At 37.0% G+C, this 15,692-nt stretch overlaps 1 protein-coding gene across 2 annotated transcripts in view; it reads left to right on the top strand.

The window, feature by feature from the left end:
- Positions 1-14,369, top strand: part of LOC144205508 (VPS10 domain-containing receptor SorCS3-like) — a 43,782-nt gene extending 29,413 nt beyond the window's left edge. For both annotated transcript variants that reach the window (XM_077729914.1, XM_077729915.1), the window contains 16 exons: positions 689-765; positions 840-931; positions 2,089-2,196; positions 2,551-2,668; positions 2,780-2,913; positions 3,350-3,463; positions 3,664-3,835; positions 4,364-4,550; positions 5,034-5,167; positions 6,361-6,484; positions 6,611-6,723; positions 7,677-7,811; positions 8,462-8,561; positions 9,726-9,831; positions 9,897-10,057; positions 13,195-14,369. In XM_077729914.1, the coding sequence (XP_077586040.1) occupies positions 689-765; positions 840-931; positions 2,089-2,196; positions 2,551-2,668; positions 2,780-2,913; positions 3,350-3,463; positions 3,664-3,835; positions 4,364-4,550; positions 5,034-5,167; positions 6,361-6,484; positions 6,611-6,723; positions 7,677-7,811; positions 8,462-8,561; positions 9,726-9,831; positions 9,897-10,057; positions 13,195-13,259 (1,940 nt within the window). In that variant the 3' untranslated portion in view covers positions 13,260-14,369. The remainder of the gene's footprint in view (positions 1-688; positions 766-839; positions 932-2,088; positions 2,197-2,550; positions 2,669-2,779; positions 2,914-3,349; positions 3,464-3,663; positions 3,836-4,363; positions 4,551-5,033; positions 5,168-6,360; positions 6,485-6,610; positions 6,724-7,676; positions 7,812-8,461; positions 8,562-9,725; positions 9,832-9,896; positions 10,058-13,194) is intronic.
- Positions 14,370-15,692: the final 1,323 nt, after the last annotated feature.

Raw genomic sequence — 15,692 nt, 5'->3', positions numbered from 1 at the left:
AGATAAAATGAATTAATTGCTATGCTTGTGTGTTCAGAAGCGTAAATTAAATATATTTCACCTAAAATCTGATGTTAATGGAGCCTAAAATGAACTTGATGGTATAACTTCCATAGAATCTTGTTCTTCAAAACTGCATTTCTCCTAACACACTTCCAATTTCTTCTTCTAACTCATCACACGATGAACACAACGAGACTCTACTACATTTTTCCATTGACTCAGTAATCCTTCCCCCTGAAAACGTCATTACTTTCAATCTTGCAGATTATTATTGTAAATTATAAACTGTTTTGAGTCCGCTTTAATCTCGATCACTTACTTTTCAATACTTTTTGAAACACCATCATTTAATAGTGCATAAAACTCTAACCCACATAAGAAACAAACGACAGATTAGTATGCCGGATGGTCATGTCACCAACCACGCATAGTAACAACAATAACAACAACGACTTATTTTTGACACCCCCTAGAAACAAACCATCAAGGCATAAATGGGAAAGTTCCCACTTCTCATTGCCTTCAAGCTTAGTTGCATTAATGTGTCCTCTGTTTGGAAATGAGGGCATTGGAGGATTCAACCAATAACTCCATATTTTATCACTTGATGCTACGTTTATGTATATCGTTCCCCTTTTTCCCCTGTGTGAATTATTTTTTCTTTTTCCCCTCGCTTCAAAAATAGGGAACATTGGAACGGAATTGTCCTCCGCCAACCTTGGCATGTTCATCACGGCGGACGCGGGAAATAGCTGGCGACAGGTGGGCGCCCGCGCTTAAGGAACGCATGCGTGTCCTTCACGCAACTGTTGTTTTTCCCTTTTCTTTCTGTGTAGATTTTCGACGAAGAGCACAACATTTGGTTCTTGGACAACGGGGGAGCGCTGCTGGCCGTTCTGCACGCGCCCACGCCAATTCGACACTTGTGGTGTGTACAGATACACTCTTCTTTCTTTTATTCATGTTTGCATAATAATAAGTTAAAAAAAATGTCCCATATGGGGTTAATGTTGGATTAATTCTGTAATACTATTTTATATATATCTATGAGAGCTAAGAGAGTAACATGTCACCGAGTCCTCATTACGAGGACTGTTTATTGGAAGATAGAACTGACCTTTACCACAAAATGCAGACCTGGAAGGACACTTAAGTTGTTTAATTTCCAAGAGTTGTTTTTGAATTCCGGCCTTAATTGTTATTATTGAATACCTGATTTGCAATGATGGTTAAAGCTGTTGTTTAGCTTATGCAATTGGATTAATCAATAATTGTTTTGATTTTGGCCTTAAATGGGCACGAGAAATTGCCGCTTTTGAGAGTCATTTGGGACGAGGACAATGTCAAAATGGATTCTCACTTGCAAGTAACATCAGAGATGTGAAATTAATTGATGTACAAATTAATAGTTGTTTTATATTATATTAAAGATAACTAATAATGAACCTAACCGTTAATTTATGGAAGGACATAGTTGCTGACAGACGCTAAACCCATTTTTCAGTGCCCCTGAGCGATTCTACTTCTACTTGGGTCCCTCATTTTCTTCCTCGTGACGAGGAACGGTGCGAAAAGCCAATAAAAGCCGAAAAGACTTTGTTTTTCGCCGCCGCTCAACTGTCACAATCATTTCAAAGCAGAAAGGAGTCGGTTCTTGCCCAGAAGCGACGCCCTGAGTGCTTTTATGTAAATCTGACGTAGAACAAGGCGGGAACGGGAGGCAGAAAACGGCCTCCTAAGTCGCTGGCATCGTGGCGGCTTTGTAACGCCGTTTACTTTAGCGTCATCGTTCTCGCCAGGACTCTGTCAAAACTGATTAAGCCGTTCAAGAAGTGATTTTCCACGCTGGGCTAGATTTATTTCCACAACTACAACCTGTGTCGTATTTTTAGGAAGAATATTTACATTTAGTTTTTTGGCTGCCCTGAAATGTTCTCACCTTGAAGAGCATCCAAAGTGTTTTTCTTTTTTATTTTATTTATGTGGTATAAAACAGAAAGCATTTATCACTTGGCTGAGTCCATCATTTTTCTTGTTATTTAATGTTCTTCTCTTGAATGTGGCACTCTGTTGTGTCACATGAAGGATCAGTCTAGACGAAGGCAAAAAGTGGGACCGCCATACTTTCTCTTTGGCGCCTCTCTACGTGGACGGAGTCCTGATGGAGTCGGAGTCGGACAACCACATTATCACGTAAGGAATGAGAAGTCATGTCCGCGGGGAATTAAGCAAATATCCGACGGCGGTGGGAACAAACAACCTTAATAGTGTACTTGATATTCAACAGCCAATGCGTCTAATACAACAGAGAGGCCAGAAAAGTTGAAGTACTGTATTATTCTCCAGACTAAGTTGCACATAAGTTTCAATTTTACCCTATAAACTATGTTCTGTTCCATTGGTGTAAAAACCTGATCATCCCTGCAATTGAATTTAAATAACTCCTATGTAACATTTGACGTTATGGACTCAGAACAATGCTTTAAAAATCATCCATTTTTGCAACAATCCATCCATTTGAACTGCTTTTTTTCTTCATTCCCTCAGTTTTTTTGGACACTTCAGTCATCGCTCTGAGTGGCAGCTGATGAAGATTGACTACAAAGGCCTTTTCAGTCAGAGATGCATGGATGGGGACTATCAGACATGGACCTTGCACAATAAGGTAGTAGGATTACTTCTGTTTTTTGCCCATCAATGTCCAATTTGACAAATCTACGCCTGTCAATGGCCGCCATGTTAAATTTCTCAACACTTCGTCTTCTTCTCTTTCAAGGGGGAATTGTGTGTGATGGGTGAGAAGCAAATTTTAATGAAGCGACGCCCTGGAAACCGTTGTATGCTGTCCCAGGATTATTCCAGGATTTATTCCTCGGAGCCTTGCCAGTGCACCGCCTATGACTTTGAATGGTAACTTTTTTTTTAAAGTGGAAGTATCACCAATTTATGCTAATGGGTTCCACTTTTGCAAAGAGATTCAGTTAAAAAGGATGTAAATTAAAGACATAAGGATCCGTTTCCATGCATGAACACAATATCGTGTTCAAGGAGGAGCAAGTATGACTGTGTTCTATGAATCTAATTATAGCGAGGACTTTTTCATCACTCTGATGTTCATTTGCATAATGTCAAATAGCTTATTAGAATTCAATTAATTATTAATTGCTCAATTAAATTTAAACGTCTGTCAGAAATTCTGTTTGATCAGCCTTGTCTGACAAACTTGTCGCTATTTATGTCGCTAAAATGTGCCGTTTGGAAAGTACGATCCTCGCAAAGTTTGGCATATTTGACTTGTATTAAGTTTTTTTTTTTTATGAATTAATTATTTTCTTCATTTTGGCAGCGATTATGGATGGGAACGGCGCACCGATGGGAAATGTTCCCCTACTTTTTGGTTTGATCCAAATGCAATGGGAAAAGGTTGCAGTGCGGGGCAGAGTTTCTTCAACAGTACTGGGTAAGTAAAATAAATTGTGAAAAAATAGAAATGAGTAAAAATAACACTGTTTTGTAAAGGCAACTGCAAATAATTTATGATGTGTAGCCAAAATCATCTTTGAAAAATAGGAATTTTGCTTTCGGGGATGAACTGAAAACAAATAACAACCCTACTGCCAAATACAAATTTAGGAAAAAAGATGAATGTTTGTTTTTCAGTTATCGCAAAGTTTTGGCCAATAACTGCAAAGAAATTGGGAGGAACGTCTACTCCCCAAGACGGCAGAACTGCCGCCCCCGTCCTCCCCGAGGCCTCCGTTTGACCACCGGCAGCGGCGAGTTGAGCGCTCGCCTCGGCACCAACGTGACGTTCGTGGTGCACCTCCAGGACGTGAGTTGTCAAGCGTGTTGATAAGTTTTAATTCCTCGCCCGCTATCTTATTAGGAACTCAGATTATCATTGATTGGCTATACGTACAGGACATCACGAGAAGAAGTTTGCGTTAATCAGGTCAGGTCATTACATACAACATTGTCCGACAATCTAAAAATAGCCATATTGGATTGGGAAATGGCTAACCATGTCATAAATTAGCCTTTGTATCTATATTAGTTTGTTTATTGGATCACCACTGCATGCTCCTTTTTAAAATAATAAATAAATCATATTTTAATGCAGAAGCATTGCGATTTTTTTGTTTTGAGATTCTGTAAAAACCCCTTCATGACAATTGTGAGCATTTTTTTTCTTAGCCAATTGCCTGTCGATGTCTCTGAGTAAGCAGTAGCAAAGCCTTTGTGACACACCTGACGGGACGGCTCGGGCCGAGCACTTTAGCGGCCCAGTGCGTGGACGCGCTCCATTACGAGGCTGAGCCGCCCTGACAGCTGCTGTTTTTTTTTTTTTTTCCGTCCTCAGGGAGACGCGCCTAGGACCAGCGTCCAGCTCGACTTTGGCGATGGCATCCGGATCACGTACTCCAACCTGAGCCGGGCCGACGCCGGCATTCAACACGTCTATCGAGCGACGGGGATTTACAGGGTGACGGCGGAGGCCGAGAATACCCAAGGATCTGACAGCTGCCTGCTCTACCTGCATATCACCAGTACGTTTACTTTTATATCCACTTTGCTCTTTTGCTGCCATTGATGAACATCTAGTCCCTCTGTTTTTGCTCTTATACGGGTGTTTTAACTAAAGCTTTTAAGAAAATCACAAGGAAAATGTCATTGCTGTTGAAATAACGTATTTTATGGACTATAAGGCAAAAAAAATTAATGGTTTGACTGGGCCTGAGACTGGTACTTAACTACTATGACTTATATACTTTTTTGTTTTTTTCTGGCCACTAAATAGTTTTCTTGGGCTGAAAAACTGTTATATTAGCAGATGCTATATTTTACTATTGTTACCCTAACAATCTTCAACACATTGGATAGATAAATATACACAAAATACGCAGTTTAAAACCATTATGAGCCTTCATCACGAATACAAAATCCAATCATTCAATTTGGGAACCTAACGAATAAATGTAAATCCAATATTTAATTTACTTCTACTTAAATGGGTTGGTTTGTGACCACAGGTCCAGTGGAGCGAATCTACCTTTCAGCCCCCCTGGTGGCCTTCAGGGGGAAGGAAAGCAACCTGACGGTGGTGGTTTGGCCCAGTCATGTCAGGACCTTGACGTTCTTCTGGTGGCTCGCCAACAGCACTGAGGTGAGTGCTCATTATTTGACCAAAATTTGGACCAAAAACATTTAAAAATGGAAGATAAAGAACAGAAATATTTTCTGTGACAACTGGCTGACTTTCACTTGCCAAAATGATGTGTGTATGCCCACACTTTTTGAGGGTAGGGCATTCTGCCATTGCAGGAGGAAGTGAAAAGTTTGCAGAACTTTACTTCATTTGGCACTCTTTCTCGTATTTTCTCCTGGCTGAGGCAGGCCAAAAAATAAATTCTGACTTGCTGTCAAGACTGTCAGTCAAAGACCAAAAAACATCAGTGAGGGTGGGTGGGTGATAGGCCAAAAGGGGCTCATACATTGGTTCCGTCGATAAATCTTGGCTGGTGTACCAACGCGGAAAGCTGTTTTTTCGATCGATTGCCATCAACTGACACTATCTTTGATAAACAGTTCACCAGTCGATGACAATCAATACTTCTATTTGATGATGCTCTATTTTGGTGGAACGAGGCATCAAAGAATTGGATTGGATAACTTTATTCATCCCGTATTTGGGAAATTTTGTTGTCGCAGTAGCAAGAAGGTGAGAATACAGACACAGAAATAGACATTTTAGACATAAATAGATAGTTAAGTTAATAAATAAATACATGAATAAATATATAAATAAATTAGCGTGCTCCTGAAATACATATACACATACACATATACAAACACGTATATACATACAAACACATACATATATATAAGCACATATACATACACATACATACTCATACATATATGTCAGCTCATACATACATACATACACGTACTTGTATATCAACACATATATACTTGTATACATGCATACACATACACATATCAGCACATATATACATACATATACATACATATATATCAGCATATATATATGTACATACATATACATACATATATATCAGCACATATATACACACATACACATATACATACATATACATACATATATATCAGCACATATATACACACACATACACATATATACATACATATATATCAGCACATATACACACATACACATACATATATAAAAGCACATATATACATACATACACAGATGTACGTTTGTTGTTGTTATTCCTGCTCTACATAGTGAAAGCTTTAAATCTCATGATACTTGTCTAATGACAATAAAAGCACTCCACTGAAAATACTGCTTTTCTGCCACTTCTCTTGCAGCCCATTATAACATTGGACGCAACCATCTCGTACACCTTTCAGAAAGAAGGAACAAATAAGGTCACGGTCCAGGTGGCTTCTGGGAGCACGGTGATGCAGGATTCCAGGGACATCACCGTTAAAGGTTAGCCACGTGCAATAAAATGTCACGTCTAAAGAACGCGCCAATTAACGCCGACTTTTGTTTGGGAGGGAAATGTTTGCAATTCGGTGCTGAAAGCCTCACTCACTTGTTGTATTTGTTTTCCAGAGTTTTTCAGGTCGCTGCAGCTGTCCTTTTCACCGACACTTGACGAGCACAATCCCGACATCCCCGAATGGCGGGAGGACATAGGCCGCGTGGTGCAGACGGCCCTGTCACGGGTACGTCAAGTCCCAAACGCAACACGTCTAGGTCATTACTCTTTCATACCTGCGCGCCCTGTGTCAAATTTTATGAGCCGTGACAGAGCTCTCGCCCATTTTTTTTTTGGTATTATTTCATTTATTTATTCTACTTTTCCTACTTCAAGTCTGATGACAGCAAGCAGACACTGGCTACATTTTAATGGCTGTCATTGTAAAGTTGACTCATGTTGGGGTACTGCCTCAGCTAAGCTCTTTATATTCCAACAGTTAGTACATAAGGGGGAAAAACACCCTAAGAGAAGCAGGATAAATAAATTGAAATGAGTATTTTGTACTATAAAAATGCATTATTCAATAAGGAAACCTGTTTGATCTAAGAGGAGACTGAGGGCAATGAAAATAGACCAATGTGACAAACGTAATTGTCTGCCAGAGGCTGTCTAATGGCCAGCAGAAAATATCAGATGGTATAGAAAGGAGAAAAAGATTGAAGTTCTTGGGACTCTTTGCTACCAATTTAACATTTTTTATTGTCTATTTATGAAACAAACACTTTTTTTATCCAGGAATATGATGTAATAACTCTTCAAAAATCATTGTCAATAGCAGTCAATGAGTTTTAAACACTTAAAATAAATAAAAAATACTAAAGATGATCATGTGACTGTTTTGGATCAAATCTTAAGAAACTGTAATCTTAGGCCAGAAGCCTATTTTTATCTGCTAGAAGAAAATCGATTATAGTGACAAGAATTAGTGTCATGACAGCAAATAGCAGAGCTTGAAATCAATTTTGGCGAGTTTGTTGTCTAAACGGGCTGAAAAAGACGCCAAATGTTTTGACGAAAAGAAAAATCTTCCTTTTCACACTTGCTTGAAATAAAAAATAAGGGACAAATAAATTTGTATTTTGTCAAGAGAGCCCTCCACATTCAAAGTAGTAAGAAGTGGAGATTTCTGTTTGTCAGGTGTCCGGCGTGGCCTCCAATCAGCTGATGGTGTCTTTGTATCCTGGCCTTCCGACCACGGCCGAGCTTTTCATTCTGCCTGATGTGATTTCGCCAAATGAGCACAAAAGGCTAACGCAGGAGGAACTACAGACGGTAAGAAGACACCTATTCACTTATTTTGTCTTTAAACTGTAAAAAAAGCATAGCCAATAAATCAATCATGTAGATATTGGAGCTCATGTGTCAAAGGAGCAGCCAGGGGGCCATATCTGGCCCGCTACATCATTTTGTGTGGCCCGGGAAAGTAAATAATAGGTGCCGATTTTCTGTTTTAGGATCAAATTAAAATGAAGAGTATAGATGTATATTAAATTTCCTTATTTTCCCCCTTTTAAATCAATAATTGTAATTTTTAATTCATTTTTTCTGTGTTTTTAGTTAAGAAATAATTTGGTAAAATCTAAAAATATATTAGAAAATAGCTAAGATAAACATTGTTTTAGATCTATAAAAAACTGAATATTCAGGGATTTTAATCCAGTTCTTTTAATCCATTTATAAAATAAAAAAATGAAATATATCTAAAATGGTCCAGCCCACATGAAACCAGAAGAAAAACCTACAAAAATGTTTCCATCTATCTTGGACTAACCGTTAAAAGTCATCATATCGTCACATTGATTCTTTCTATCTTCCCAAGGTTATTACAATTTCACCCCACAAAATCTCCTGAAATAAATCATGCTCTACAATCCATGTCTATAAAACCCTTGTTTTAAAATTTCCTTTGCGTTCCCCAACAGATATCTGACGTTTTGGCCAATCTGCTCAACCAAGGCCTTCTCCACTTTGAACTAAAAGTTGACACTCGCATCAGCGTCTTCATCACGCAGCAAACTCTGGGTATGTTTTGCCTTCCATTTCCACGTTTGACTTTTAGCTGACACAACAATGGACGTCTTCTACGTCACGGGGGACTTCTCTCTCTCTCTCCGGAGTCGTAAATCGATGAGGTCACGTCTTCGTTAACATATCGGCGAGCTTGTGTCGACAGGGTCCGACGTGGCTTTACCCTTTTCATCCATCTGTCTTCATTTGTGTCGCGGCGCAAAGGCCTTTGTCGCCTTTTAAGATCATCCTGGAAAGGTTACACGCTTCATAGTCTTTTCTTTTTGAAGGAGAGGGACAAACTTTGAATATTGCATGTCAGCATTTTAAAAAAGGCATGACTTTGCAAAAGGGACTGATCCCCCTTGTGGACCTCCTAGACCAGGGGGTGTCGGATCAGAGTCATCTTTGTGGTTTTCCTTTGGAGGATCATTGGGTCTACTACCCAGACATATATAAATGTCTTATATGGCCATGTAACCTGAAATAAAATCATCAATATAAGTCGCAAGTAGAAAAATTAGTGGTGCATAATTTGAATCCACTTTCATTTTAAATATTTACATTCCCACGACTTGTTACTATGCAAAAATAACACTTTAAACTTTAAAGTTTGAGTTCACAAGATGAAAAAGACGAAATATGAGCTCATATTTTACATCATGTAACTTGATCAAAACCCACAAAAAAGCTGGAAAAAAAACATTGCTTTTTCTTTAAGACCCAACTGTATTTTATTTATGAATGGATTAGTTTTTAATCTAATATTTTTGGACTATTGGTTGAATATTATTGGTTTTGCATTTAAAATCTAGCAAAAATGCTCAGTTTTATTCCCTATATTTTGGAAATTGAAGACAACAAATGCTTGCAATAAGAACTTTTTAAAGTCTTTAAGATCTGAAATGTTTCCATGTTATTGTTATAAATATTATTGTTTTTTTTTAATTAAAAGCTAGCAAAAACACTCAGTTATATTCCCTATATTTCCGAAATTGAAGACAATAAATGCTTGCAATAAGACCTTTCAAAGTCTTTAAAATCTGAAATGTTTCCATGTTAGGGTAAAAAAAAACATGCACATCATTATTTTGTATCTTAGATGTTCCTTTAGTAACTGGAATTCAAAGCCTCAGAGATGTAATCAACCAATCTGACCATTTTTTGTCTTTTTTTTAGCACCATTGGTAGATTCCAGCACCCTCTACAGTGCCTCAGCAATGCTGGTCCTGATCTCCGTCGTCTTTGTCGGCTTAGTGGCTTTCTTCGTCTACAAGTTCAAAAGGTCAGTGCAATTTGGAATTTTAGATCCCTGTTAAATCCTGACCCCGGTTATCATGGGCAAATTAGGAAAATCCCATGGATCCACGTGGAGACGGAGGACAGTCGTGAAAAGGAACCCGAGGTGATCAGCACCGTCAGTCAGAACGACAACATGTCCAAAGTCAACCTGGCTGACTTTCCGTCGGGGAGAGAATTCGTGGAAAAGGAATTGGAGGCCAGGAAAAGAGGTACACTTTCTTTTTTTATTTTGGAGTTGTTGTTGTTGTTTTTCTACTGCGTCACTTGACGGCTCGGACAAGAACACGACAGCGCGGAAACATTTGCGACATGTTAATATAGGATTTAAAGGGAGTCTGTCACGCTAAGAGAGGCTTACCAACGTCTTTTATTTCAAGCAGAGTCACTCACTGTCCATACTTGAAGTTATACCTGTGTACTCAAACTCTAGGATGTGAAAAACTTGAAGTATAATAAACATCCTTGACCTCATTGGCTGAAATTGACGGAATTAAGCGTCCCATCCATCAATTGTATTGGATGAGATAAACATAACTAACTCTATGTTGTGCTAAAATTGGATCCAATACAAATCAAATCAAGTAGTATTTTTACAGTTATTATTATTGACTTTTGATTGACAAAATTATTTATTTAAGTCCACTTATACAAGGGTGTAGGGAAGCTATGGCTCGGGAGCCACATGTGGCTCTTTTGATGAGTGCATTTGGCTTTTTGTTGACCTGTGAGCTAAAATATGGAAATCGCTAATGACAAAATTGAGATATTACATTTAGATTTGCTTTAATCTTCATTTTTTTGGTAGTAGACTTTTTCTGGAATGCATCCTCATTGATTAGCAACAGCATAAGAATATTTTTAAAAAAATATTCATTTTTTTCCACTTTAAAAGTGGTGAAATTACCCCCCAAAAATTGAAAAGGCACTCGTTTACATGTATTTATTTTTACTTAAATTCGTAGTATGGCTCACAATGAATAACATTGGAAAATATGAATGAAGGTTCCCGACCCCTGCCTTATATCAAATAAATAATTTTTATTGTTATTCCTTACGCATTTTTGTCTCCTGCTGCTTTCTGTTCTTGTGTTGTAAAACAAGGTTTTTCACCAGAGATTCTTTTTTTCTTTTTCTGTTAGGGTGAAAGTCATTTATTTTCTTTTTTTTCTCTTCAAATGCCTTAATCTCACTTTGAGTCGCTTCTTTTGAGAGGTAGTGTGTTTCCAATCAGGTGTTGGAGAAGCGACAGATCCGTCACTGTCGTCGGGTCGCCCCGCGGATTACTTGACGATTAATGTTTGAGCCCTGAAAATGCCTTTCCTACATCTTTGTCAAAAAAGAAAAAAATGGCTAGCCCACTCCATATATTTGGAAAAATAATGACAAATAACAAAATAACTTCAAATGATTGGCCCAAGTCTTATAAAAAAAAAAAAGTGCATTAAAATAAAAATGGATGTACTAATGTATGAAAAGAAAATTGACTTTTAAAAACTATTGCCAAATTATGCTAAAATGTAAATGTGACATTCAAAACAAAATATTCAATATAATGTGTAAAAGATAACATGAAAAAAGGGGCAATTTTAACAAAAAACTATGAAAATATGATATTCAAGAGTTTAAAACGAAAACAGAACTGTCAAAAATAATAATTAAAAACCATATGAAAAGCTATTTTGTCTTTTTAAACCATTTTTTATTATTTTAGTGCCACTTTATTTTCACACTTTGCTATGCATTTGCAATATAGAAGGCTCTCAAATAAAACTGATCATTATTATTATTTTTAGATGTCAATTATGCAGTATTTATGGACTAATAGCTATTTTTTTGTTCTTGTTGAACTGCCATTCAAAAAAAAAAACTGTTATGAACACAAAATAATAGGGCGTCACAAAAAATGGCCAGTCAATATATGAGGAAATTCAAGTATGCTATTTAAGCAGCGTTTTTTGTTACTTTATTTTCTCAAGCTTTCTGATTCGTTTAAAGAAAAGGAGATGCTATTATTTTGGAGAAGACGACTCCATTAACCTTTTCTCACGACTCCCAAAGGTTGAATGGAAGATTTGAGTATTGCAAAATGAAGGACAGGCACAATTTGGATTTTATAAATGAATTTCAGTGCGCAGTAATCATTTCAGAGTGACGACAGGTTGGCTGCTTAGGACTCCATTAACCCCTAAAAAAAAGGAAAAGACTTTTAGTCTCACTCATTCACAATCGGTCATTAATCAAGTCCTAATGAATGCAACCAACCTTTAGACATATTTTTTGTCCTTTCAGAGCTTTTTAGTCTAAAAATGAGGTGCTCAGGACGTTTGGTCACCGGTCTTTTGGTCGCCGGTCAAAAGGTGACAGAAGGTTTACTGTTGAAACCAGCTCTCAAAATTATATTCATGAGAGTTTAATATCTAAGTACTGTTTAATATCTAAGTACTGTTTAATATCTAAGTACTGTTTAATATCTAAGTACTGTTTAATATCTAAGTACTGATTAATATCTAAGTACTGTTTAATATCTAAGTACTGTTTAATATCTAAATACTGTTTAATATCTAAGTACTGTTTAATATCTGAGTACTGTTTAATATCTGAGTACTGATTAATATCTAAGTACTGTTTAACATCTAAGTACTGTTTAATATCTAAGTACATTTGACCGGCGACCAAATGTCCGGTCACGAAAAATGAAATTAAATTATGTGCGTGGCTTCATGTTTCATGTTGAAACAAGTTTTTTCTTTACATATTCCTAAGGTCAAAAGTATATTTGCAAAGGTTTTTTTATGAAGATTTCTCAACTCTGAACTTCACATTTCATTTGACGTTGACATACTCATTAAAAAAAGCGGTGACATATTACCAGAAAAAAAATCTTATCCAGTCATAGCCAATCAAGATAATAGTCTTCGTGTGATACTTTTATGTATCCATTATCCTTGTGGGAATACATAATGAAAAAAAAACACGCTATTGATTCTAGTTCACCAATAATCAAGTCCATGGTTTAAAAATATGTCGTCAAAGTAGAAGTCTACTGATTGAGAATGATTTTAATTATTTTTTGATATGAGTAAAAACGTGTCTCTTTTAAATGGCCTCATATCATATTATATTTGATCATTACATCCAGTTTAGAAGTCTTCAAAGTGATCTTAAGATTTGCCCACTCGTATAACATCTCCAAGTCTCGTCCTTTTAACCTATCCAACCATCCTCTTCACATTTCCCATCAGGCAACTCTTCCGACACTTCAATATAGCAAAAGTTGTCAGACTGGTGCCGTGGGCGCGTCCACAGTAACGACTGCCACGTAATTATTGCACTTGTGCTTTTACAGGATCAATGGGGAGGAACACGGAGCGAATTGTAACCAGAGAATACCCAAACTGTACAAACGTCTAAAAGACATGCACACTGTTACCCAGTAAGTACACAATGTTGTGTTTCAATTGTGCTGCAATTGTTGGCTTTGTCAGCTTATCTTTTTTTAAATAATAGTTCTTTCATGCTGATTGTTGCTATCGTCGCCAGTCATGTGTTCACAATCTTATCAAATGCAGTTGAAAAATTGACTTTACGGTAGTTACCGATAAGGATTCACTTGTATATGAAATTGTAGAAAGTATATCAGGGAAATATGGGATAATTTAGTAGGAAATTGTTCAAAGTTGAATGCAAATTTGCGCAAATTTATTATTATTATTGATTATTATATTATCCCTCATTAGCTGGTCGAATTGATAAACATTACTCTTTAGTTTATGATCTGCATATTCTTAAAAAAGATTAATAAACTTGTGTACTTGTATAGGAGCGAAAGTATAATGTTGTAGTAATAATAGGGTTGATCCTATTTGGCAGTTTTCCGATTTTTGAAGTTTACATTCTCAGCGATATTCGAGGGATTACTGTACTTTATTTGTTCTATAAATTGGACTCTATTTTACAATTCCCTTATAATACGGGACATTTAAGCATAATACAGGACAGGATTAGACGTCTATTGCTGTCAACGTTTTTGTTTTTTTTTACTAATAATGGCTTTTTGTACAAAGTCCTACTAAAATTCCAATAAACTGTCAAAGGGTGCCGAATAAACGCCATGAGCTGGTTGCAGCACAGTTTGAATACTGCGTCAAGCTGCTGACATTTTGTATCTTGGACGTGTGTACATAAAAAAAGAAGACAGAGAGGGAATGTAAATCTATTATAAAGCTTCATTTAATCAAATTGTGATCTTCTGAATAATGTTTCCATGTCTGATAATGTCTCACTAGGAACTAATGTCAGTCTTTTTACACTTGCATGCCCTAATTAACTGTAAAAAAAAATATATATATATATCTAAAAGAAAACAAAAACATTTAAGAGTACATTAGGGTGAGCAATTGTTTTCTGTCATAGTGATTTTCAAGCTTTTCTTGACACATGAAATAAACATCAATGAAACCATTTCTATAGTGACTTGTGCTATAGCCAAGCAATGTGCATGATCTCTAATACTGCTGATTTTTTTTTTCCTGTTAGTCTTTTTCTTACTGTGAGTACATTTTCAGAATAAATGTATTTTTATATGACATGGTTTTTTCCCCTTCCTGCAGTCTAACGCAAAATGGGATTATTTGCAACCTTGTAGGAGGTAAAATGTTGGAAAAAATATGGGTGGTTTAAATTAGTTTGATCATTTTTAAGGGAAATTTTAAAGGATTAGAGGTTCATTTTGAGCATTATTTTATATATATGATGTACAGAGGGTTTAAAAATGTTAAGACTAGCAGAAATGTAGTATTCATCTTCAAAGTTAAATATTGGTATATTAATATGTTGATTTAATGGGTTTAAATAGGGTTTGTACATTTTTGGAGGTTGTTTTTGACCATGTATATATCTAAAAAGATCTAGTAAATTCAAATGTTAACACAGTTAACCCGAGACAAGTGTAAAAAATATCTAAATGTGATTGGTCTCCAGTGTTACAAATCGAGTCATTTCCATCTAAAAGATAAGCTTGAAACTTAAAAGTTTTCCAACATTTGAATAATTGGACTTTTCTATTCCAGCCATCAATGTCATCTAATCAGACTCCAAAGCTTTTGAACTTTACTATCAAAAGTGTTTTTTTCTTCTTCTTCCTTCATGTTTCAAAGGAATGCTTTCCACTTAATGGAGGCCATTCCTCAGGGATTATTTCAAAAGTTTCATCAAAAATATTCTCAACCTGTCACAACGTCCGAATTAACTTCGACCCCCGTTGACCCGCAGCGCCATTTTTGTGGCTACCCTAAAAACATCTCGTGGCAATCCTGCTCAAGCGCCCCCCGGGTAGCTTCCTAGTAGACTCTTTGGCTTTCTCTCCTCCTCTCTCTAACCGCTATTGGGATGTACTTGCAGAGACCAATCTAATTGAACGGTGACAACAATCGCTAATGGATGCTCCGCTCCTGTAATGTCGCAGTGGATGAAAGGAAACACGCTCATCAATCCCGCATTGTGGCGCCCGGCGATTGCTGTGGGTTATTGTGCGGGGGACATTACTCATTCAAGGTGCGACTCCTTCGCTTTCTCCCCCCCGGTTGCACGTCGGGGAAAGGGACAATTAATTTGGCGCGCGGCGGGAGAGGCAGTGAAAGCGGCCCATTTGATTCCCTGGCGCTACGTGCTGCTAATTGTCCTTAGACGCTGTTGGACTGCTTGGAAAGATTTCCAAACTTTTGGAAAGATGGGTGTTTGTCTGGAACTATTAGAATGGAGTATCATCATTTATGGACTATAAGTTGCTCCTCCCTTGGCTCTATAGTCCAGTGAGGTTTATATTTGGTGGTTCATCTAAATGGT

The sequence above is a fragment of the Stigmatopora nigra genome, chromosome 12, assembly GCF_051989575.1.
Source record: "Stigmatopora nigra isolate UIUO_SnigA chromosome 12, RoL_Snig_1.1, whole genome shotgun sequence".
Classification (NCBI taxonomy): domain Eukaryota; kingdom Metazoa; phylum Chordata; class Actinopteri; order Syngnathiformes; family Syngnathidae; genus Stigmatopora; species Stigmatopora nigra.
Note: the sequence above shows the minus strand (reverse complement) of the source record. Positions and strands in the feature narration are given on the sequence as shown.